The sequence below is a fragment of the Colias eurytheme genome, chromosome 11 (genome assembly GCF_061535395.1).
Source record: "Colias eurytheme isolate Ceu_HAF_F1 chromosome 11, ilColEury1 Martin Lab GWU primary, whole genome shotgun sequence".
NCBI lineage: Eukaryota > Metazoa > Arthropoda > Insecta > Lepidoptera > Pieridae > Colias > Colias eurytheme.
This window is the reverse complement of record NC_142990.1, coordinates 4,635,740-4,662,147: the sequence shown is the minus strand read 5'-3', so window position 1 is coordinate 4,662,147 and position 26,408 is coordinate 4,635,740. Positions and strand designations below refer to the sequence as shown.

General features: G+C 33.2%; 1 protein-coding gene and 2 long non-coding RNA genes across 3 annotated transcripts; 1 reads left to right on the top strand and 2 right to left on the bottom strand.

The window, feature by feature from the left end:
• Window positions 1-1,583: 1,583 nt before the first annotated feature.
• LOC149904525 (uncharacterized) lies at window positions 1,584-2,982 on the bottom strand. Its single transcript, XR_016457240.1, has 2 exons — window positions 2,656-2,982; window positions 1,584-2,198 (listed from the first exon to the last, which is right to left on the bottom strand). It is a non-coding gene; the product is annotated as an uncharacterized LOC149904525 (long non-coding RNA).
• A 41-nt stretch (window positions 2,983-3,023) lies between these two features.
• On the bottom strand, window positions 3,024-3,427 carry LOC149904524 (uncharacterized). Its single transcript, XR_016457215.1, has 2 exons — window positions 3,232-3,427; window positions 3,024-3,120 (listed from the first exon to the last, which is right to left on the bottom strand). It is a non-coding gene; the product is annotated as an uncharacterized LOC149904524 (long non-coding RNA).
• Window positions 3,428-6,853: 3,426 nt separating this feature from the next.
• Window positions 6,854-16,773, top strand: Lkb1 (Lkb1/serine/threonine kinase 11). The gene is made up of 6 exons (XM_090107002.1): window positions 6,854-7,649; window positions 7,732-7,917; window positions 8,870-9,006; window positions 10,683-10,871; window positions 11,780-11,940; window positions 14,486-16,773. The coding sequence occupies exons 1-6, from the start codon at window positions 7,104-7,106 to the stop codon at window positions 14,602-14,604; spliced, it is 1,338 nt and encodes a 445-aa protein (XP_089963128.1). The 5' UTR covers window positions 6,854-7,103; the 3' UTR covers window positions 14,605-16,773.
• The last annotated feature ends 9,635 nt before the right edge of the window (window positions 16,774-26,408 follow it).

Genomic DNA, 26,408 nt, shown 5'->3' with positions numbered 1-26,408 from the left:
CCTTAATGCGGAAACCATGGTAAGGGGCGAACAAAACTACAGCATGCAATTATTTAAACTTTAATAATTATTGATTGTAAGTATTTCTTAATACAAAGTATGCAACACATTTCTACGACTTCGTACCTATGTACAATTTTTAATAATTATTATTAGTAAGATTAATAGAATCTTGGATTAGAATTTTGAATAACGAATTTTAACGAGAAGTAAGAACTCGTACTTTCCAACGATATTTTTTATAGTTTTAACGTTGTCTATGACAGTTCGGCTGGACATACACGATCGGAGTTCATTGAAGTTGGCAAGCAAAAATTTTATATTAATTTTTTATGTACATAAAAATCGTTTGTTCGACGTTTGTTCTTAAATTTTCGCTATACTTTTTTATATTCAATTATTGTTTTTTTGTTTATTATATAAAATAAAAAAATAAAAAAATGTGTGCGTGTATATACTAGTGTAGCGACGACAAGCCAATTTACGAGTTACCGAATTTCAAGTGTAGTACCTACTAAGAAAGTTCACACCATAGCTTCACACGGTAACTCGTATATAAACAGTTTGTGCGCTATGCATTGGATAGTCACGGGCTTGTCGGGACGCGGGTGGGTCGCATTAGGTCGAATATTAATTACATACGGATAAATATATGTAGTTAACGAAATATAACCTTTGCGTAATTATCCATCTTTTATTACACCCGCACATAACAAGCCCCTACATTGGTGACTCCAACACTAGTGTACACACGTAAGAAGTGAAACTTCTTTATAACCTTATTTAAAAAAAAATCTTTACTATAATATGCAACTTTATAGAAATACACGTCGAATCACACGTGGTAGGGAAAAAAGATGGCGCGTAACGGAAAAATGTCACGCGAAAAAAACGTTACACTAAATTTTTTTCCAACCCCGATCGTCTACGTTACTTCCGAATTTCACCACCCGCCATATATTCAGCTCACCAAACTTGGCCCCCACAAAATTTTTTAAGCTATTGCATAGCTTTTCTATATGTTTAAAACTAATATAAATTCAAAAGTAATAGAAAAAAATACGTGTGGTACTCGAGGACTGCCGCGGTAAAGCTATTGCATAGCATCTAGTAACTCGTTGGTTGGAGTGGGGGTTATTAGGTTTTTTCGTTACGGAATTTTTACATTCGGTCGACGCGCTCAAAGTCTGAGATAAAAGTTATGCAATAGCTTGAAAAAAAATTGCGGGGGCCAAGTTTGGTGAGCTCACATATTCTAGGTACCTAGCACTTTATAGTTATGTATAGGTAAACCAGAATCTGATGGCAATTAGGGAAATCAAAATTTTGAGTGTGCAACCCTAGGGAAAATGGACTGAACGATCTTGATACTGCTTATTTTTTATTTTGTCCTCAATATCATTACTCACATTACATAAGTGGACAATACTGTACTTAATAATGAGATATCCACTTAATATTATGTAGGTACATACTTAAGTACATATATAATATACAATTATACAAATTACTTTTATACAGGTAATACATATTATTATTTACACATACCTATATTTGTATATTCATTACCAGTATGCCATGTGAAAATATCGCTATACAGTGCGACACAAAAGAGATGAAAATAAATGAGGGCGCCACCGTCGCTCATATAGCAACACTGATACTGCGACGCAAGCGATCTTGATACTATAGAATAAAAATCTAAAAATCTATATAATATAATCTAAAATAAATACCGCGATTTAAACCGTTATAATTGTTTCATTGTAGCAATAGTGTAAATTTAAGACAAAAATACATTAGTATTTTAATTGACCTACCTAGGTCAAATTTTACTAAATGTATTTGGAATTAGTTATTTTATAAAAATCGGTCAAGTGTTTAGACTGCAGAGGCGCACATAGAATCAAACATACAAACAAACAAGCATACATGCAGCTCAAACACATTACCCTCTTTCTGGGTCCGTCGGGTAGAAAAAAAAACAAGGCGATTTGAAAACTACATATTTTTATTTTTTTTGTAGATAAATTTTGTACATTAATATAAATCATCAAAATCTAAATATTCTACTCCTTCAAAGGACTGATCATCACTCTGTTTCGAAGTACCTCTCCTATGTTTGGCTGGCGTTGAAAATTTGCCTTCATTTCTACTCCCTTCCTCTACTATCCTGCGTACTGTGCTTTCAGAAACCCCTATAACAAACGAATTAAGATGAATAAAATCAAATAGTACATTTAATATATTTTTAGCTTAAAACTAAAACTTCCTTTATTTTATTAATTTTTTTTTAATGTAGGAGGCCAGCGTCCCTGCGCTACACTAGTAAGTAGTTAGTAAGCTAAATCTAAAATATGATTTTTTTTCTTATGGTTTGATTGATTAATAGATAGCTGTATGAAAACAATTATCACTATACTATGTAGTAAAATCTAAACTAGGTACTTTATTTGAGGCTGGTTGGATTGGATATAACTTCTTGACTCAAATTGTGCTGGTCGCACTATAAAAACAAGTTTTTGTTTACATACAAATAACCTCAAATTAAATTGCGAAAACGTAATAATCGCCATACATACATACATTAAACACTCGTCACTAATGGAATATTCTATTTTACGTAGTACTGAACAAAAATAAATGGAATCTCACCGGTATATTCTGCTGTACGTTTGTAAACGTTTTCCAAATCAGTCAATAACTTTCCAGCTTGAAATTCGGACAAACACCGAATAAAAACTTTATACACGACATCACGGACACCGCTACGTTTAACCTTTTTCATGATGTCTCCTTTTTTATTTAAATTTCTTGTTCTAAATAACAATTTTATCTCAATAATTCTCCACTTCACGAAAAAACAACAAATTTTTATTCAACTTGACAGCTACATTGGCAATTCAGGGTTGCCAGGTAATGAAAAACGAATTAGTTCCAAAATAATTAATTTCATCTCTTTTATGTCGTACTATACCTAATGATAATGTAGATCAAAACTGCTTATAATTTTTTATAAAATAAAATAAAATTATGTTTATTTTCGTAAGTATTAACAGAGACACATTATAAAATTGACTTGGACAGCTTGGACTTGTCGAATAGCCGTATTGGAAACTCCTGTAATAAGTTTTCATAAAATTATATTCTAATCAACAAACAATATTATAGTTACCTACATATAATATATTTTTTTAATTTATAGTATCAAAAAGGGTAAGTCCAATTTACCAATAAAATCTTCAAAATTGAATATTGTGATGTGTTTGACCCTTCTTCATCGAATGTTTTTCTATACAAATTATAAACAACACCTCTTGCTTGTGATCGCAGCGGCTTTTTCGACATTTTCGAAGATTTTTTAGACAAAATCCAAAAAATTATTTATCAACTGCAAAAAAGACAAATAATTTGACATCCAATTTGATAGTTGTCAAATAAGTTGCCACATAAAAATCTTTTATTTCTTAAATATAAATATGCCATCCGTAGACAGAGAAACCAATAGACAAATTGATATCTTATGTCGCATTCACACAAGAAAAAGAGCAACTTATACCGGTGTTGTGTAAAGAAATGAGAGAGAATGATAAAATTTTTTGTTTCACCCAGCGTGCCACTTTTTTCAAGAATAGCAACCTACTTATATAAACAAAGTTTGACAGCTAGCTATCGTCTTCCTTAAAAATATAGTTTTTACATGTTATAAGTTACGTAATTCATGGTATGTTTGGTTTCGAATGATTTAGACTTACTGTTAATACTTTATAAAATAATACCATGGTGCGGTGTAGCGTTAAAGGGTGTAAAAGTGATAGTGGAACGAAAATGCCTGGATTGTCTTTTCACTCGTAAGTATACAACTCTTTATCAGTTTATAGGCCTTCATGATATTTCAGCGTGTTAATATATTGTGTATCACGTGCTGTTGACTTGAATACATTGTTTAAAAACCACAGAAATAACAATTATAAATTTTAACCTAAAAAATTTTGTGTTGCCAACTTTTCTACAAATTGTTACCCACTATTATGGGAAATAATAATATATATTCTGCAGTGTGTATTTAATTAAATATCTGAAATATTTTATGGCTTGTTCCAGTTTTCCTGAACCGGATAATTTACGACAAATTTGGATTGTAGCTACAGGATGAACAGATTGGAAACCAAAACCGAAGGTTAGAAAGTATTACGGCAATCACCACCACCGCGACGCTGCCCCGCCGAAGACAATGGACACTCTTGGTTCCAACATTGAACCGGAAGGACGTAGTTAATTAAGTTAGAGATAATTTAAATGTAATTTTTATATTACAATAAATTATTATTAAGTAAATTTCGTTTTTTTTTTGCGCCTTCGCGGGTCGGTCAATATAATTAACGTGTGTACATCTGTTAATACTTACGAAAATAAACATTCTTTTATTTTTTTTTATTTTATTTTATAAAAAATAAAACAAAATATCGTATTTTATAAAAATGTTGTGTGGTTTTATGAAACCACGGTAAAAGTGAAACTGTTCGAACGGTTCCGAACACTGCTTTGTGTAGCGCATGTCGCGTGTCGGTCGGCTGCCGAGTAGGTATACCTACTCGGCAGCCGTGATACACGCGACATGCGCTACACAGACCAAAAAGTTTGAGACGATGTAATAAAAGTTTCACTTTAAAAAATAAACAATCGAGTTTTCATCTACATTATCATTACATACATATTTTCATATGGGATTATGATAATGATATATATTCATATTATATAATATACTAGCTTTCCACCCGCGGCTTCGCCCGCTTTGTCTAAAACATAATAAATTATATAATAATAATTATATGTATAATAAAACCTTCCTCTTGAATCACTCTATCTATTACAAAAAACCGCATCAAAATTCGTTGCGTAGTTTTAAAGATTTAAGCATACATAGGGACATAGGGACAGAAAAAGCGACTTTGTTTTATACTATGTAGTGATAGGTATGTGTATATACATAATATGTATTACCCATATAAAAGTAATATGTTTATAATATACTAGCTGCGCTCCGCGGTTTCACCCGCGTGGCTCCACTCCTGTTGGTCAAATGCTAGGCGTCCATTACAGGCGGATCGGGCCGGGCCGTCTCTAATGGACGCGCTGTTTGCTCCTGCGTCCACCTGTACGGGGCGCGGCGGACCGCCTAGGCGGATTTTATCTAACAGACGCTCGCCGCTCACATCCGCCTGCCTGCGTCCACTAGACGGGTCGGGACGGGCCGGGCCGCAGCGCACCGCCGGCAGAAATCCGCCTGCGAAGCGATATCCGCCAATGCGTTGCGGCCCGCCCCGGCCCGATCCGTCGCTAATGGACGATGTTTCATACAAAACATAGGCCGGCGTATTTTTGCGTTGCGATGCGGCCCGGCCCGATCCACCTAGTGGACGCCAGCCATAAGTGTTATGGTACAATATAGCCTTCCTCGATCAATGGGCTATCTAACACTGAAAGAATTTTTCAAATCGGAATCAAAGTAGTTCCTGCGAATGTCCCTTCCCTCCTCACCTTCACCCCGTCCCGCACTACGCCTCCTCATTGTATTAAACAGTATACCTACTATTTTCTGTAAATTGACACTTTTAAAAATTCATAATATCTTTTGAATGGAATATCGCGGACTTTCTTGTAGATATTGGTCCATTCTATAATACCGTAGAACATTTATTTGTTCTATTTTCAATAGATTCCGCAGCGCACGCGATGACAGAATTTTTATTAAGGATATAATATTATTGCATTTTTGGAAAGGATATCTAATTTTTTTGAAAATGCAATATAGCCTATGTTGCTCAGTGAAGATGCAGCTTTCTAAAGGTGAAAGAATTTTTGAAATCGGTCCAGTAGTTTATGCGTGAAAACCATACATACATACATACATAATTACAAACATTTCCTCTTTATAATATTAGTATAAATTAGTATAAACATGTAAGTAATGTGGATATCTCATTATTATCCACTTATGTTATGTGAATAATGATAGAGAGATTTGTATCTTACAAATTGCGGGGTAAATTTTCCCTCACATGGTAACCCTAAATATTGTGACGTATTCTTTTTTATCTCTTTCTGCGACACGCATTGCCGGTGTCTATTGGATTCTCTGTCTACGATGCCATCAGATTCTGGTAGACCTATAGTAACCACAAACCACAAACAGTTTCTTTCGGTTCTAATTCCATGGTTTTGACGTTTCTACTACTTACTCTGTGGTTTGACTTTTGTTTATAGTCTATAGTCTTTCGAGCATAAATCAGCGTTCCCAACCGTACGATAATTATCGTACAAATACGATAATTTGGTGCCTACGTACGATGTACGATAGCATGTTATTATCGTACGCTGATTTTACGATAATTTCTATCAGGCAAAATTCGAGAATTTATATTATTTCACCCATAAAAATATGAAATTTTGACGTGTTTCATATCGAACTTTCATGGGAACCTTATGGGAACAGTGAAATTTTGTCAGATTGAATTTTAAACTTGGCGCGTTTATTGAACATAAAGTGGAAATGGAATCGGTTCAGGTCTGTAGTCTGTACCACGCGTAAAACCAAAGAGTATAATGAATAATAAGGCACGTAAAACGTTTGGGTTTCAGTGTCCCGTTGATTTGACAGCGGTAGTTAAACAAAGATTAACTATAGAGAACTTGCATACTTATCAATATTACAATTTATATGATTTATTTATTTATAATTGACTTTATTCTAAAAAGTACGATAATTTCGAACCAAAAACGCCTAATGTACGATAATTTTACGCCCCTGGTACGATAATCAGCTCACTTCAGGTTGCTAACACTGGCATAAATTATCTGTAATCTGTTATTTCAATGCTGCTTCAATTTTTAATGGATTCGTAATTTATTTACCTTTATTTCAACGCAGTTTTTAAAGTTAGTTTGTAAAGTTATAACGCGTCCATTGAGGACGATAACATATATATTTTGTGAGATGTGTAAATTTACATAATATAAAATATCTGACGCAGCATAAAGCGTTCAGTTCACAACTATATAAATTTACGAACAGTTTTCCAAATGAGTTGTTGTGATAGATAATGGATCCAAGAATGTGCAGGAAAATCAGTAGCAGTGAAAGTCTTCCAGATGCTGAAAATGTGGAATATGAAGTGTCAAATATCATTGCACCTCAGGAAAGTGAGGATAATTTACTTTTGGAGGGCAGCCCAGAACCACTATCCGTGACCTGGCTGGACGACGATCAAATTGATGATTTAGATCTTAATTTAGACCAAACTAACCTATTTTTTCATAGGGTTGATAGTGCAGATATAATTTATAGAAGCAAAAAGAAAAAATGCAAAATGGTAGGGAAATATGTAATGGGTGATGTATTAGGAGAAGGTTCTTATGGAAAAGTTAAAGAGATGCTAGACTCTGAGACTTTGTGTAGGCGAGCCGTTAAAATATTAAAAAAACGAAAGTTGAGGAGAATTCCAAATGGAGAACAAAATGTACAGAGAGAAATTCAATTATTACGAATACTTAGGCATAAAAATGTGATAGAACTAGTCGATGTTATGTATAATGATGAGAAGCAAAAAATGTACCTAGTTATGGAATTTTGTGTAGGTGTACTTCAAGTAAGTATTTTTCAGAATCAAAATTTATATGTTCATTTTCTTAGTTGTTTGATATTTATGACAAAATCACATTTTCTTTAAGGATATGTTAGAATCAAGTCCTGGTAAGAAGTTTCCTCAGCATCAGGCACATGACTACTTCACCCAGCTACTAGATGGCTTAGAATATTTACATGGGCAAGGTGTCGTGCACAAGGATATTAAACCAGGCAATCTTCTTTTGACCCTGGATCAAACCTTAAAAATTACAGATTTCGGAGTTGCAGAGGTGAGTTGTAACAATTATCTAAACTCATTACAAATCTTGGTTTACTAAATGTTCACACAATACCAATCTACGGATTCATATGATCTTATATGTATATTGCATGAACATTTGAAGATAAAGGCTGATTTTTCTACAACAAGAACATTTTTAAGGCAATAGGGCTAATTAAATTTTAAGAGAAATTGCTATCCAGCAATAAAATGAGTGCCCAATGTTATTTTCAATAGTAAAAATTTCCAACAGTTTCACTAAACTGATATGAAGTTAAATAATTAGGTTAGATTTCTATGTAAATAGCTAAATATGTATAAAGAAAATAGGTGCATTGTTTCTTAATATGATCATATAAACTTGTGGTAATGTATGATGCTGTAATGTGATTCAGTCTTCTGCTGAGTCATGTGGGGCATTAACCTGAATGCAATACTTGTTACTGACACTCTTAAAAATCCTTTGTCTTCAGTTTTTATATTGTTTAAAATATTTCATACTAGCTGTTGGTTGTGATATTTGCAATGTCTCGGTGCCAAAAATTGTTCCTTTTACAAGTAAACAAATGCCTTACACAATATGTGCATATTCACTTTGAATATCACATGATGATGTCAAAATTCACATGTTACAAGAATATCAAATAAAATCATCATGTCTAAAAACTGCAACGTGAGCTTGTTAGCATTTTGTCAGCAATTTTTATTCAATCTAGAATCGTAATTATAATCCACTAGCTGTGCCGCGCGTTTTCACCCGCGTGGCCCTACTCCTGTTGGTCTTAGCGTGATGATATAATATAGCCTATAGCCTTCCTAAATAAATGGGCTACCTAACACCAAAAGAATTTTTCAAATCGCACCAGTAGTTCCCGAGATTAGCGCGTTCAAACAAACAAACTTTTCAGCTTTATAATATTAGTATAGATTGAGCATATGAGGTTACTAGTTAATTTTTTCAGGCATTGGATATGTTTTCACCGATAGACACATGCTATACTGGCCAGGGCTCACCTGCCTTCCAACCTCCAGAAATTGCTAATGGAGCGGAAACATTCTCAGGAATTAAAGTAGATATCTGGAGCAGCGGTGTTACATTGTAAGTCTTATTACATATGTGCATACATTTTCATAAAGATAACCAATCTGTTATGTAGTGTTCTATTTAAATCTTGTTCAATAACAATGCACTGAATGTGAATAATGCACATTATTGTCTGTAATGACAGCGCCTGATAAAAATTCAAGTTTAAATTGTGTATTGGGAACTGTAACCCATATTTAAATTTAAATGTAGGTTGGAAATATCTTGTTTGCTTAAAAGCGATGTTGCTAATCCTATCAATTGACTTAATCTTATCTATACTTTAGTAGGGGATTCAACAATAAGAATTATAATTTTTTTTTCTAAATACCACAATTGTACATTTTGAAGAAGAGGCATTAAATATTATTTCATTAAGTTTATTATACACTAGCTTCCGCCCGCGACTCCGTCCGCGCGGATGTCGGTCTTCGCGTGGATGGTTTATTTATCCATTTTGAGTAACTCTGACAATGACATCTTATAAATATCTATTGGACCCAAATACGGCTAGGCCTATAATAATACGCAACGTGTGTTCGCGGTTCTACAGAACAACGTCTATGGATAAAACTGAAAAATTAAGATTAATTTTTTTTTACGTATTTTTCCAGGATAAAAAGTATCCTATTTTACGCCCAGGATAATAAGGTATAATTTTACCAAGTTTCATCGAAATCGAACCGTTAGTTTTTACGTGATGCCTGAACATACAGACAGACAGACAGACAGACAGACAGACAGACAGACAGACAAAAATTTTTTTAATCACATATTTGGGTTTGGTATCGATCCAGTAACACCCCCTGCTATTTATTTTTTCAATATTTTCAATGTACAGAATTGACCCTTCTACAGATTTATTATATGTATAGATATACTTAAATAATATTTTATGTGGATAATGTGTCATCATAAAATTAATTAATTTATATAAATTATTGTGGTTTTTCCTGGAACTAATTAAAATTTTGATATTATTCTGAAGCAACAGTTAATTTTCCCTGTTTATGTGATATATTTAAAATATAATTTATTTAAATGTGAAGAATTCTATATTATGTAAAATTATGTTTTTACTTATATTTTTTTTATCATGGAATTTGATTTTTAAAGTACAAGGTACAATTAAGAATTTATTATTTGCTGCATGCCATATGGCATGTACATATACTGTAGATTGGTGTAATTAACAATCTATAATTATCCTTCAAGAATTAAATCTGATAACTATGATCAGTGCAAAACTTATGACAATAGCTGTTATATTTATAAGAAAAAAAACATTCAAAACTTTCACCAAGGAGCATCTTCGAAATTTTTATTTTTATTGTCTTATTCATATAGAGGTAGCTTAAATAGTTACTGATTAAAGACGCACTTAAAATTAAACATTTACCGATCACACATTCACAACAAAGAATTATGCATTCTGTGATGTTATATAGATTGGCTATATAACATTGCAGATGGAGGAGCTCGGGTGGTTTCAGTTTTAGCTGGTTTCCCCCACCTCCCTCTCTCACGCAAAATAGGCGCTTGACGTCGAGTTGCGGAGAAATGCCCATCTATTATTATTATTAACATTGCAGAACGCATATTTCTTGCCTTTTTATGCCAATATTTAGCCCGATCACATCGCGTTATATTACGTAACCGCAGTATGTTTAACGTCTCTGACTAAAATTCAGATACAACATGACAACAGGGCGGTACCCGTTCGAGGGCGACAACGTGTACCGGCTGCTGACGGCGATCGGGCGCGCGGAGCCCGCGCCGCCGCCGCCCGACGTCGGCGCGCCGCTCGCCCGCCTGCTCGCTCACATGCTGCAGCGGGACCCAGTACTGAGGCCCACGGTGGACGAGATACGGAGACATGAGTGAGTATAACATATGTGTACTGTACTGCTAGAGGTACTGCTGCACTTGCATATGCTGCAGCTGGACCCAGCGCTGAGGCCCACGGTGGACGAGATACGGAGACATGAGTGTGTATAACATATGTGTACTGTACTGCTAGAGGTACTGCTGCACTTGCATATGCTGCAGCGGGACCCCGTGCTGCGGCCCACGGTGGACGAGATACGGAGACATGAGTGTGTATAACATATGTGTACTGTACTGCTAGAGGTACTGCTGCACTTGCATATGCTGCAGCGGGACCCAGTGCTGCGGCCCACGGTGGACGAGATACGGAGACATGAGTGAGTACACCATAATATGTGTACTGTACTGCTAGAGGTACTGCTGCACTTGCATATGCTGCAGCGGGATCCAGTACTGAGGCCCACGGTGGACGAGATACGGAGATATGAGTGAGTTACACACTTTTCCTTTAAGGTGTCGAATCTGTTAGGAGTAGTAAGAAGCAACGGGCTCAGCACAGTAGATGGAAATCGGAAAAGGTACTGCTGCAAGCGGACGCGCCATATGAAGCGTTCAGTGCCATGACGCAGGAATCACTTTTATAAGGGCTGATTTTTCAATCCTTGGTTAAAACTTATTCGTCGAATAATGTATAAAACTACCATTTTAAAAACGTATTCTAATTGCCCGTATTTGACAGTTTACGTGACATTTTAATATTATCGTGTAATACTTTATTGGACGGATAAGTTTTATCCCAGCATTGAAAAATCGGCCCTAAGTCTAATCAAAGAGAGAATAAATGAAGTAGATGAAGGAACAGATAGGCAATGTTTTTACCATCTTTAACAATCTCACCTAAGAAAACAACAAACATTATGTCTACAACAAAATGTGCTAAAAGTACTAAATTTTCTTTCAGCTGGGTTCGTGCAATACCGCCATTACAGCCTGGAGAGAAGATAGTAAGCCCACGATCTCGGCGTTCAGATGAACTCCACAACTCTACAGTGATACCGTACCTCGTTGAGAGACACTACGCGTCAGCACAAGAATACTTCACTGAAAGGGACTTGAGGCATGGTATGTAAATATATATTTTACTACCCTACTTTCCTAAAAAAAATGTATGCGTGTACTAGAGACACACGTAAGAAGTGAAACTTCTTTATGACCTTAAAAATGTCACGAGTATGGCGTAACGCTAAAATGTCACGCATACGGCGTAACGCAAAAATGTCACGCGTACGGCGTAACGCAAAAATGTTACACTAAATTTTTGTCCAACGCCGATAAAGAAGTTTCACTTCAATAATATTAAAAAACGTATGTATCGTGACGTAATAAACACGTACCTACTTAGACTCACAATCACGCTCAAAAATTGTCCGAAACAAAACTCTGCCTACGGCTTGTAGGCAGAGTTTACAAAATTTCCTTGTTTATGTCAATGTTAAAAACGTTAAAATTGGTGATGAAATATTTACGCGAAAACAGTTGATCAGCTCTGTGTCAGTTCGAAGAAGTCTGAATCATATTTAAAAGTAATGAGTGTGCTTCTTATGGTTGAATGCTATAATTTCAGGAACTACTGTTTCGAAGTAGTAAAATATTATAGTATTGGATGAAAAAGAGTTAATAACATTTGGAATGAAATTGCGAGCACAGCTAGTTTAGGATATTGATTAACATAGTGATTAAATAGACATTAACCTTTACGTTAAATTGAAATGTGTATGCTTGCTATGAGAGCTGTGATGGAAGTATAATTGACTCCATTAAATTCAAAATTATGTCGGTTTTCTCTTGTATGTAAACATGACAATAACTAATAATCTTATGGACATACATATTTGTTAACCCATTGAGCCCCGAACGGCCCGATCGGTCCACGACACAATAGATTTTCTATTGTGTTTGTGATTCCGGGGCCTGAGTTATTAATTCATTCATTCATATTCTGAGTCTTATTCATGTATAATATTGATATAATTATAACCATTAAATTTAAGTAGTAAATGGGATTTTTTGCATTAGAAATAATGTATAAAAATGTATGTATTGTGAATGTATTGCAGATTCCGACGAGTTACCGATAATCGGTCGGGTGCGCGCTAGAATTTGCTCGTTAAGTTAGGTTCGTAGAATGAGAGTGGAAGTTTGCCTTAACGCAATATCCTTAGCTCTTCCACGATGAAGCTAATTATAATGTGACGCAAGCTGTAGTGTAATAGGGTTGCCAATTGATTATGTTATTTATTGTATAATAAATAGTCTATGTAAAAGTGACTAGTGGAAATAAAAAAATGAATATTGATAAATTTTCTATTCTTTATAAATTTATAAGGATTGTTGTCAAAATGAAATTTATAGATATGATTCATATATTTGATATCAATTAATAAAGATTAATATTCTTGATATTAATCTGAAATTTCGATAGTGAGCGTATTACGAGAATTGAGTCTGTTATCGTTACTATCCTACCCATCTCGTTAATTGAACAATCCATTAATAATTCATATTATAATAATTAAAAATATCATCAGCGTTTTATTTTTTACTTGCATTGGAAACTAATAAATCATTTATACTGATCAAAAAGAAAACATATTCCATATTATTTCATATCTCATAAAGTTGGCAACCCTAAATATAAAATCCATTTACTAACAATTTCCTATAATAGTTTTGTTGATATTTAACACGTGTGATTGCGTGCTGTAGATTACCTGCCAGTATTCCAATTTATCGCTAACTTTGGTACCGTTTTGAGATTAATATAGACAAATTAATTTTATACTAGTACCTCACGATATTTATTATAGATTTATTTATGTTTTGTAAAACTTGACACTGAAGTTTTAATTAATATTGGTCTTAATTAAAATAGGAAAATTTTCGACGTACAGACATATTTTTGATCTATTTTTTTACATTTTAGATGCATACTTTATTAAATTGGTATAATTTGAATCAGATATTGTCTATATACTAATAATAAAAATTTAACGGACGGTATTATTCTTGAATACCGACCTCTTAAAATTGTTATGAAATGCAACACGCTGCAAGCAGCAACCTGCTGCAACAAGACAAGCGAAGACTGCTTATTGCCCGTTATCATTAATTTTTATATGTCTAAAATTGATAAATATTACGTGTTATATAAATCTAATGTACTTCTAGCATCTGATAAAGACTTAACATATTATAGTATCTAAAGTATAACAGTAATCAAATTTTTCACTGCAGTAATTATATCTTTTACATACCATTATACGGTAGCAAGTCATTGAGATAATATTACTACGTATAGAGGAGACACCACAAACAAAATCTGTGCGCCATTTTTTTGCTCTAAGTTTTAAAAATTATTATCTAGTTAGGTACTTACCGATGAAAAGTTATGTTAGTCACTTTTCCGTATTATTTGTGCAATATCGTAACACACGAAGGCATATATTTTGATGCGTTTCACTTTAAAACAAATAAAAAATGAGCGTGCAGTTAAGCCATATGGCTTATGTTGAGAGGAACATAAGCGATGTAGGCAGTGTCGTCTCCATATGTACATCTCAATGTAGCAAGTGCAAGCAATTTATCTAGAAATTATGGAACATTCCAGAATTAGGCGACTGTGGTTCAAGAACGATGTCAACCGCGGAACTATCGGACGCAGAATCGAACCAATGCAAGAGACGGTGGCACTCGTCGTGTGGAAGATTGCCCTGTAGACTCACGTGATGGCGTTCTATGGAAAAATACCGTTGATTCTAGAACATTCTGGGCATGGACGTATAAAAAAAGACGGACGCCGTTTTACGAACAAACAACGTGAAGCCACCGTAGTAAGCTAGCGATCGTGTAAAGACAATGAACACGCACACACTCTCACCATAGTAAGCTAGTCGGCCGCCATTACTTCGTGAACTACCGACTGATTAACTGCGTCACTGTTTCACAAAAAATATTTAAAATGCCGTCTTGCGTGGTTAAATAGTGTCGCAACAGTACAATTTTAAATAACAAAACACAAGCGATTACATTCCACAGGGAAGCAAGTTATTTCTTTTATATTTTAATGACAAAATTATTACGGCAAAATTTATAGAAAAAAATACAGCCGCCATTGTCATCAGGACAGCTGTTGCGATAGTGTTGCCATGGCAACATGGCACACACATGGATGTGTCACCGCCATTACTAGGCTTCACTCAATGTTTAGGCGATACTCGTATTTTTTTATACGTCCATGATTCTGGGCTTATATGTGATTGTGGATGCTTCGAGAATCTATTTGGAAATTAAATACTTCATTGGGAATGTGGGAACTATTTATTGAACAATGAAAATTGCTGTTAGAAAATTTGTCGTTGTTTATAACGTGAATAAATAAATGATGAAAATATTGAGCCTGTTTGGGTCACGGTTTGGTAGAAGTCTTTAATTTCCAAATGTACTTTTAAAAAAAAAAATAAAAATAAAATATTATAAAAATGACGATCAATTATGTTTGGAATTTGCAGTACTCACTTCGATTGTAGATGTGTCTGAAATCTGAACGTTAAGAATAAAACCGCAGAATTATATTTAGAACATGTGTTTACTTCCTCATATGAAATTGTAATATTTTCATGATTCAATGTAACCTTTCCTCGTAGAACAATTATACGGTATTTTTCTCGTTGTGTCGCAAATGATGATATTTACCAACACAAAGAGATGCATTTATATAAATAGCAGAGTACTAAAAGGTGTCTCTTTCGTTCGGTATCGGAATTGAGTTACGTAGATGTTTGCTGGTATACTTAATGTCTGTGTTAATAGATGTGACCTACAATATTAATCACAATATAAAATAGTTGTTGTTGTTCAGAAATTATCCTCACTAACAAGCAAATGTCTATAATAATTATTGCATTGTGATAATTAGTACGAATCCTCTAAAATGACGCAGTAAGCGAATGTGCTTGAATGAATGTTTGAGTGTGGCACGGTTTTGAAATGTCACAAACATTGTCATACAGCTGAAGTTGCATTTCGCTACATTTTAATAAACATTACCAAAAATTGTCCCACCAATAACATTAATAAAATATTATCGAATCTCACAATGCACGGTTTGATCGCATGCCATCTAAACTTATTTAACTCCCGTTTCACTTGCATATCTTTCGACTTTCAATAACATTCTTATTATGATATTAAATATTATCTACATACAAATTACTTTTAATTAACAATTGTTATTAATTAACAAAATATACTGACAATAATATTTAAAAAAATTGAGTCATATATTTTCTTAAACTTCTATTGTATCATTACGGTAGTGAAATGCTTCTTCCATGTTTTAGTGAGTAACAAAATAGGACGAACACTACGCACTTCCATGTTATTCGCACCGTAGTTCCACAGTATTTTGATGTCTTAGTTTTTAGTTCCTAAAATTTTCGTTTTCATTTTCTCATTTAGGTCTTTAAATTCGTTCGAAAAATCGCTCTATGTTAGGAAAAGATACTTAATTACAAAGTAGTTTTTGTTTATTGCATGCTTTCTCTCGAAGCTAACATAAAAATATAATTAGATTTGTTTTTATTTTTGAATTGATTTCATTGCACCTTTAATTTGTATACGAATTTATTTTTTAAATCTATTTCAATTTAGCAAACGGATGCTCCTGGTGTGATTAAAAAGTACAAGTTTTATGCGTTTGTAAACATTTTAAAGTTTTAATCTAGTGTCCAAATATTTGTTTTAGAAACGCTCGCGTTTTCATATCAACTTCTTCAAAAATTGTATCTTCTAAAGTACATACCTTATTGCAATATGTGTGTAAAGCGCGGACCTCACTTTTTAAAGTATATTTTTATATTGCCTTTTAGTAAAATCTTGCTTAGTGTTTAGTATTAGTATTAAGAGCGCATATTCTATTTAACGCAAGTCAAAAACTCCGCGATCTATTACGATAGATCGCGGCTTGCGCTATCCTTTTACTATGAACAGCATAGGTCCACAGGAGAGCGCCGAGCAACATGTCCTCTCTCTGGAAAGGCTCGCTGCCGACTGATTTTAATCGGGTCGCGCGCAGTGTTTTATAGTACTTTAAAAAAAATTGTAGAAAAATAATAGAGGTACCTTAGTTGATTTTTTAAATTTTATCTTATAAGTAAGACATTCTTTTATTGCAATATGTATAAATTATATTCAATAAAGTCAAATATCTTGGTGAAAATAATCATTTTGTCGACTATAATTTCTAAAAAAATTCACATTGTTCGGATTTTAATTTCGTAAGTTAGGAGTCCAAAATAAAAAAATCTTTTAACTAACTATTTTAATAAGGATTTTTGCAGTTAGTTAAAAATAATTGTGTGTTAGATCTGTCAGCAATTTCAGATATTTTTAGCTTCGAAATTGACACTAAAAGTGAAATCAAGTAATCATCGGCTCAGTTATCTTGATGGTATTCAGAAATACTGTATTAATTGAAAAAAACTCTTAACTAACTACATAGACAATAAAATTTCCTAAAATTATTAGTAATTCATATGTTTGTAAGATAAGTGGTTGATGGACAATCCGGTTTGAAAAATCACATATTTGAGCCAAACAGCGCACGGACCGCGTACACAGCCTTAAATCATGAAACATATTTGATGAGACGAAAATTGTATGTGAATAACCTCCGCCTATATTCCGCCACAAATATATGAAATTCGGCAGTTTAACAGATGTTTTTCACATTTCATGTTTTTAATCTTACATGACACTTCCAAGTACGGAAAACAAGTGAATTTTAACTTTATGGCATATACCTTTTAGGGAAAATTTCTTTACGACTGCATTTTAGAATTGATTCTAACATGCTTTTTTTCTTTCTGAAAGTTTGCATTCTATATCGTTGCGGATTAAGAGACGTGTAACATTTGTTAAACTGAAAATGCGTTCAATGATTGGAAACAAAACTACATAGACCGGGAGATACTGACACAAAATTTCGAGTCATTTGTAACAGGATGGCGGTTCTACAGGGGTCTTAGTACGCAATGACAAAAAGAAAAACGATGGTGTGAACGCTGGTACCGGCGGCTTAGTCGCGTGGGCGTTAGTCGAACTCGTCGGAAAAATAGCGAAGTCAAACGATTTGTAACACAAAAATTTTAGAATTTACCGATAGCCCATAAAAAACAAGTAGGCGGTAGTGTCATGCCATACTTTTCCGGTGTGACTTACAGCCCGCCATACCGACGCGAATGTGTTGATTTAAAAAAAAACAATTCAACCATTTGTACCAGGCTAACTTTTGCACAGGTAACCATCGTCGTGCAGCCATTTACGAAAATCGCCATGCCATACTTTTCGGACGATTCCAAATGGTCGCCATACCGCCAAAAATCTGCAAATTTTTTTTTCGCCGAACCATTTGTAACACCCTAAATTTTTTTTTCAACAACTCCTGAATGATTATAAATAGAAGTGTGATAATGCCATACCTGTGGGAGGTGGCGAATGTGTATAAGATTTTTTTTATTGTATGATTTTATTCGTATTTTGAACGATTTCTAACAGTATGGCATTAATCTTTCCTATAAGTTTGAGGTTCAACAAATATAAATACAAAATTTCAAAGATCTAGGTGGTAGAAATCTTCTCTTCTATAAATTAATAATAAATTTATTTATGAAGTATGGCAGCACTTTTTCCCCCACTAGAAGTATGGCAAATATAATAATGGTCACATTTTATCAAATACTCTCCAAAAATCCAAATGCAATACTGGTACAAAAAGTTTGGCGAAAAAAAAATTTTTTGCAGATTTTCGGCGGTATGGCGACCATTTGGAATCGTCCGAAAAGTATGGTATGGTGATTTTCGTAAATGGCTACACGACGATGGTTACCTGTGCAAAAGTTAGCCTGGTACAAATGGTTGAATTGTTTTTTTTTAAATCAACACATTTGCGTCGGTATGGCGGGCTGTAAGTCCCACCGGAAAAGTATGGCATGACACTACCGCCTACTTCTTTTTTATGGGCTATCGGTAAATTCTAAATTTTTTGTGTTACAAATCGTTTGACTTTCGCTATTTTTACGACGAGTTCGACTAACTCCCACGCGACTAAGCCGCCGGTACCAGTGTTCACACCATCGTTTTTCTTTTTGTCATTGCGTACTAAGACCCCTGTAGAACCGCCATCCTGTTACAAATGACTCGAAATTTTGTGTCAGTATCTCCCGGTCTAACATGTATTTGTTAAAAAACAATTATAGTAAAGAAATATACTTTTTATGTATATGGTTTATAGTAATTATATTTGGTTTATTGTTGTAAGGGGTAGTGCTAATTGTATTTCTTCTATGTAAGTAAATTTATTAATATCTTTGAATCATATTTTGTTTAGGTATATTTTATTCTTTGATATGATGCTATAAATTATATATTTGATATGATGATATAAAGTGGAAACATATACATACCTATAGTATATGTTTCCACTGGTTTTCCAATTTGTCTCGTCATTGTAGGTATTTCTGTAGAAAAAGCACTAATTTTCCGGGTATTATGTAATTTTAACATTTTATGTTAAACGATTTGCGCTATATTATGTTTGTGCAATAAATGTTTAAATTATGCAATTCTAGTTTTAGGTTTAGATTATAATTCTTTGATGCGAAGTGATACCTCTACAACGTTAGTTTTCTCAACATAAATCATAAAGATTATTTTCATCTTGTTTTGAAATAATAATGTTCTATGCTATTTTATCATGTTCTTGATGATTACTTAATTTTTACACCAGCCTTATTAAAAAAAATAAAGCCCTATATTGAAAAATAAATACAAATACACTAGTCTCATATTCAGGAATACACATGATTTATAAATGACTTTACCTAAAAGGCGTATCAATTCGCAACACTTTATATATATTGAGATTAATGCGCATAAGATCTCCTCTCGCCAAAGGCGTATGTAGCAAAACTCATGGTAGTATGTAGTTGTAAATCGGTTAAAAAGTGAGGTCCCTTGTGTTACATTCTTCAGTGTAATGATGTATATGCAGTGCCTGAACTGATGTTGAGCAATGTTTAACAAAATAAATACAGAGAATATTAATATATTGTAAATAAAATGTCTAAATAACAAGGATATTGGTTTTATTTTACAGCCTGTTCCTAAAGCTAAGAAAAAAATGATACGTAAAAACAGATAAAAGATTCATAATACTATGAGAGGTAACTATAAAAGCGTTTTAACACTAAATGTGTGCTTACATTTTCAAGATCTATTATTACCCTCTTAGTAACCACAAGCTTTTAACTTTCTCAATTATCTTAAAGACAATCGTAGAAACAAGTCTTAAATTTAAAGCGAAATAAAGTACTATTTCTGGGTTCACTAGACACATAATTGCAGTGTTGCAAGTGTCCCGCGACCCGGTTCACAGCCACAATGCACGGAAGTGTCAGTGCATTGCCTCAAAGCCTCTTCCTTTATATCAGGTTATGCTTCAATTAGATCATTATGTCAGTCCGTAAAAATCACTTATCTATTTGCTAATACTAGATACTACACGTAAGTCGAAGGAAACCTAAACATTCCGATGTTATTAAGGAAAGTAGACATCGCATTAGTGTTATTAAGTAAGAAATTCTCCAACAAAGGTCTTATAGGGAATGTCGTTGGAATCATGAATGAAATATTTTTATTTTGAGCCTTATAAGCTGTACTTAATATTGTCACAGATATTGTCGATGTTAAAGTTGCAAGGTTTTGACACATTGGTATTTAAAAAAAAATTAGGTATGTACTAACTTTCCGCCCACAGCTTTGCCCACATGGCCAAAGGAAATTCGCATGGGAGGAAGATGTTTTACCCAGTTAGTAAGAACCTACCCTATATCACTCATAACCTAGTAGGTTGGCTTTCGTCTTTCGTTCTTAGTTTCTTATAAATAAATAAATAGATAATTTAAATCGCTAGGGCACTTGGTTTGTTTTTCTATGAAGGTAAATCACATACATTTTCATTATGTATCCCAAAAAAGCGAAAGGTTACCTAAGATATTTACCCATAATCGTTTGTAAAGTTCAAGGTAAAAAATAACGATCAAATCTTCCCTTGATTTTAATTATGTATAGGAAGTCAGCTATTACCCATTGTTATAGTTACCTGTATTTATTTTTATAAATTATAATATGAAGTAGATAATATACGGCTATTTATAGGTTTCATATATATTATTCAAGCATATAGGTATGATTATCTATAGCTTAGAAACTTCGTGATTTATGTACATTCATCATCAAACTGATTTCGTTACATGCTCAATTTGTTAAAGCTCTACGACTCTATCTAATGTTATAGGTATAGATTACACATTGTTTATGAGGGCTTTCAAATTTTTTATGTTTAAGTAGGTACAAGTTGTTGTTAAGTACACCCAGACGTACTATTGTATAACATAGGTATATGTTTGTAGTAAACATTTGGCTTTAAATTAGGTTAAAAAAAATACAGGGGTGTTCGTGTGCCTAGTTTCGTTCGTTCAGAGTCATCATCAAATAGGTAAAAACGATAATGATAAAATATTATTAATATTTTATCATTATCGTTTTTAATATTTTAAAGGTTAAACTTATATTAATCATGGACATGTTTTTTAGTATCGTAGTAATAATGTACTTAAATCTAATATTAATACGTACAATATTTTCACAATTTATATAAATATTTACTACATACCTAAAGAATTGGGTTAAGGTGACCCATTGAAAAAATAAATAATTTAAATAACGATATGAACAAAATTATAGTAATAATACTCTTTAAAAGATAATCAAATTATATTTACCCAAGCTCTTAAAGGCTCTATGTAGGACGTGAAAGGATGTACCGAAGATGTCGGCAGCTGTAGTCCTTGACGAGGCAATGCATTTGCTTGCAGCACTTATACGTATAAAATGCAGGTACAATGTACAAAGCGTAGTACCTAGCTATTAAAATAATGTAAATATATTTAATATCGCTTATTACTTCATAATGGTACCTACTATTATTGAAATATAATAAAAACTTATAGTTAGCTACGTATTAGTCATATTCCTATCTGCATTCAGTAAGATCAGAAATGTTAATAAATTATTAAATACCTAAGTAATCTAGTTAGTAAGTACTTAGTTACTAATATTGTGAGAAATATCCGATTTAAACATTTTGACGGTAGGCACTATAAAGATAATGACTCCTATGGCCTATGGGTCTATCTATGTAGGTATATACTGAAGTGATTCCGATTCTTTAATGATATTTACTTAGGTTTAAGGCATAGGTCGACTATAATAAAATGTGAAGCATGTTAGAATGTTGATTCATTTTTCCTTTTGTGCTAATAAAGTAAATAAGTACTAATTAGTTATATGCGAGATATCCATTTACTGATAATACTTACATACAAGAAAAGCAAATTATTTTTTATGCGTATTTAAATATATTCTTACAAACAATTTGTAACAGATGACAACTGTATTTAATATTTATTTTTTTATGTAAGAGCGAGCAATCAAGCTGGTTCCTGGTGGTTCGCATGATGGTTAGCGATCACAGAGTGGCAGAGAAAATTCTTTTCTCGCCTTTCAGACATAAGGAAATAATTATTAAAGACCGAAATTTTGAAAAATTATTTTAATCTCTCAATCTAAACGTTGTATAATACAACAACGTATCGTGTGATATTCTTTCAGCAATAAATTTCGGATATTGTTCTAGTAATTGAAGGCAATAAAGCATGCAATGATGATCAATAAGTGACGAATTGATAAGGCTTAGTGAAAGCGCCAAAATGTAATTCTATTGTGAAGTAGTTTCGATGTGAGATTGTTACTTACCGCATCTTCTGTAACCATTGTTCATCCACTTTGATGCATTGAGTAATCGGCATTTTATAATCGAAACCCGTTTCCTAAAACTACATAGTAGGTAAGGTACCACTTTAAAATTCGCTTATATGCGTTTTCTTTTACTTGCAAGTAATTGATTTGTTACTTAACTTTAGGTATTGAAATAAAATACCCAAGTGTTTGTAAACATTTGCAATTTTACGCGAAATATTTAATTATGCTCGTTCTGTTTGCAATTTGATGTGCCGCATTCAGAATAAATAGAATATGCTACTGTGTGCATTATATAAAGAACAGTTTACGTGTTTTATGGGCTATGCTCCATTGAATATGAATATTCAAATATTTCAACCATCATCCACAACAGGGTCATAAAATAGCAACTGGTACTAAATGTAGGTTAAAAATGTGTTTTTTTTTTTTAATTTAACAGCTGACGGAAATGTGATCTATGTTAGTCTACAATCTACATATTACAGATTATATAATATCTGATGCCATAATATTATTCTAGTTAGGATTGCATATATGTAAAATAGGAAGCCTATAGTATGCCTATAGTAAAAATAGGAATTTACAATATGTTTCATTTAAAACACTGCGAAGTAATCAGGTGAATCACTGATAGGCACATCCATTAACAAACTAGATTATAAATTATAGCAGGTTTACTTATTAATTTCTTATCTACTATCATAAAATAACATTTTTATATACATGAATCATTTAATACAATCCGTATCATCTCCGAATACATAATTTATGTTACTCAATCAATGAACACGTATATCGTGTACAGTTTAACCTCCGGCAATCGAATTATTGTAAGATGTATCAGTTTATTGAGATACTTTATTGACCTCAGCAGGTTCTCAGCAATTATGTTTGAGCTTGTTAGCTTTTTAGATTGGAACCGTGACTGAGATGCTAATAATTTATGATCGCAAAAGATCATCTATTTTTTTAATGCTCTATTTATTTTATTATCAGTGGCATCAAATATACATTCTGCGTATGAAAGAGACCATAATATCTAGAATCAGAATAGTAGGAGCTTGGACATTGGTAAGAGTAAGATTATTTAACTATTTCATACAAAATATATGGACCTTATAAATAGGTTGATAGATAAAGGTAAGTAAGATAAATAAAGGTGGCACAATGGTATATATAATTGATAAAGGAATTTCATTTTAATAAAAAGAGGTACAGAAAATGAGGTCAATTTCAGCACTAATTACTCAGTAATAATTACAAAGTTATGATAAAGAATTTTACACACGCAACAACTCCAAATCTATCAAGTAGTTCCGATATAAGGAAAGTGGAAGTATCGTGCTCTTGATATTAACAATTATTGTGCGTGTAAAACGGAATTTAGTATTATTACTTGGGTGTCGGAAACCATTCTAGCGTCCTATGAAAAACGTTTTTAAAATAAAGCAAAGAAATTATACTGAATTAATTTAAACGAGAATAAAAAATTATCTAATAGGTATATGATGTGCCGCAACTTTGTATGTAAGTAGGTAAATATTGCGAATGTTTCAATATGTTTTCAATGGAATTCCAATCATTTGTCAGTCAGCTGGGTTCTACATGTAAAATGAAGAAATATAATGATACAAGCCTTTATATAATACAGCTGTTTCAAGAACAATACTAACTCGTTAAAGTTAAACATAAGCGGAACGATGTCATAGGTCGCAGGTCGCGATGCGCCGCCGGTCGCGGGACCCCACTCAGCTCAGACCAGCCATTCGTGATATACCGTGGGTGAAAGCAAATGTTATCTAACTCAGCCTTGGCCACGAGCTAGGAAACTCCGATGTGTCCCTCCAGGTTACTACACGCCAATTTGATTTGTGGAACTCCATTTTATTATCACAGAAAATATGACGTCTTGAAATTGCTCTTATTTTACGGTAACTGGGTCGCCGTAAATCTCTCTACGTTGTTGCATGTAATTTTAATGTAGAGATCGTTTGCTTTAAGTAAAGTCATGATGATTTATAATTTATTCCACAAAACGCTGTGGGCTACATGAAAATCGGTGTTTATGGCAAATATTAAAATATTTGCGATAATATCATTGCTAAGTATGCCCCTCGGCGCAAAATATTATGAAATCAAATTATTTAAAGTATGTTGTAAGAACCGAGTTATCCACGACCTTCATGAGCCGTGAGAAGCTTCGGCCCAGTCTGCGTGCGACTTAAACATTGTCTCCGTTTAAATAATCGACAACAGTTAGGCATGGCGCAACTCTAAGCTTAGACAATGTAATTTGCTATTTTTACATTACCGTACGCGTCAACATTTGGGAATTGGTTATTAACAATACAATCAAACAAACGGTGGCTTAAAGTATTACTGATTGCCATTTAACAATGGGAGTGGAGCACGCTTCGACAAAAATTGGTTAAAGCTCGCAGCGCGGCTGTTTTTTTTTCTTACTATAGGTTGATGGACCAAATAGCATCATTTTTGTACCCTTTTCTTGCTCTTTATTAATATTCAAGTGTGATAACTAACAAAAAAAGGAAAAGGGCTTGTGATTTTAGTCATTGATGGCTAATAATTTAGGTTTATTACGATAATTTTATGACCTAGTTATGCACTAATGGTTTCTATATGTATTGATAATAATAATTGGAAACTTATTGCACTCAGTAAAATTATTAACTTTGAAATCAAATGTTGAGTGTTATTTTAAAAATAAACAGGCAGCATTTAGTAATAAACCGCAAATGCTCATCTCTTTATTATGTTGTAGGTAGGTAGGTATATTACCATTTTAAATATCTTGTTTACCTTAAATTCCTTATAATTGAATGGTAATATGGTATTTCAGGTTAAGGAATCTTACTGAGTACTTGTTATTTAAGCAATGTATATATTTTAATAGTAATTCTATGCGAAGTAATATTTGCAAATTTGGTATATTTTTGTGGATGTAGGTATCACTTTTGCACAAGCTGGGCTTGGTTTGGCTGCAAAATCCTGAAGAAATTTTCTATTAGTGTTAGATAGTAATGATGCATATGTAAGATAAGCATTTAGATAACCTTTGCACAGCATAATATATTTAATCTCTATCACCTACCTATTTACAAAATATTTTTCACCTAGGAAAATTTGGAGATTTTTGATTGTAAAGTTCATAGTTTACATTGTTTTTTCATATGTTTATCAAAAGTAAAGCCTTACTTTCGCTATTTCTATAACGTTATCGAGATTCACGAGTCCCGCTTGAGAATAGCGCCAGAACAATAATTATGAGAAAGTTGTAAAATTTAACATAGAGTTCTACAAATGGCAAACACGATGCATTTCTACACGAAACTAAGAATAGTTATAAGGTAACGGCACCAGTCGTGGACAAGCATCCAGTAATGGACAAAATAAATATTAAATTTAAATATTAAGACCAAAATTAACGTTATATAATTTGGCAATACTTAAAATAAAAGTTTGGTTCATAAGCTATCAAAATACGACATTTCATCTTATTCGGCCAAAATGTTTGAAGATGGCAGAACGTTATGTTTAGTTGCTGCGACTCGTTTCGAAGAAATCCGTTTTTACTAAGAAAATCCTTAAGGAAGTGAGGACACAATTTTGGTTATTAGAATTTTTGTATA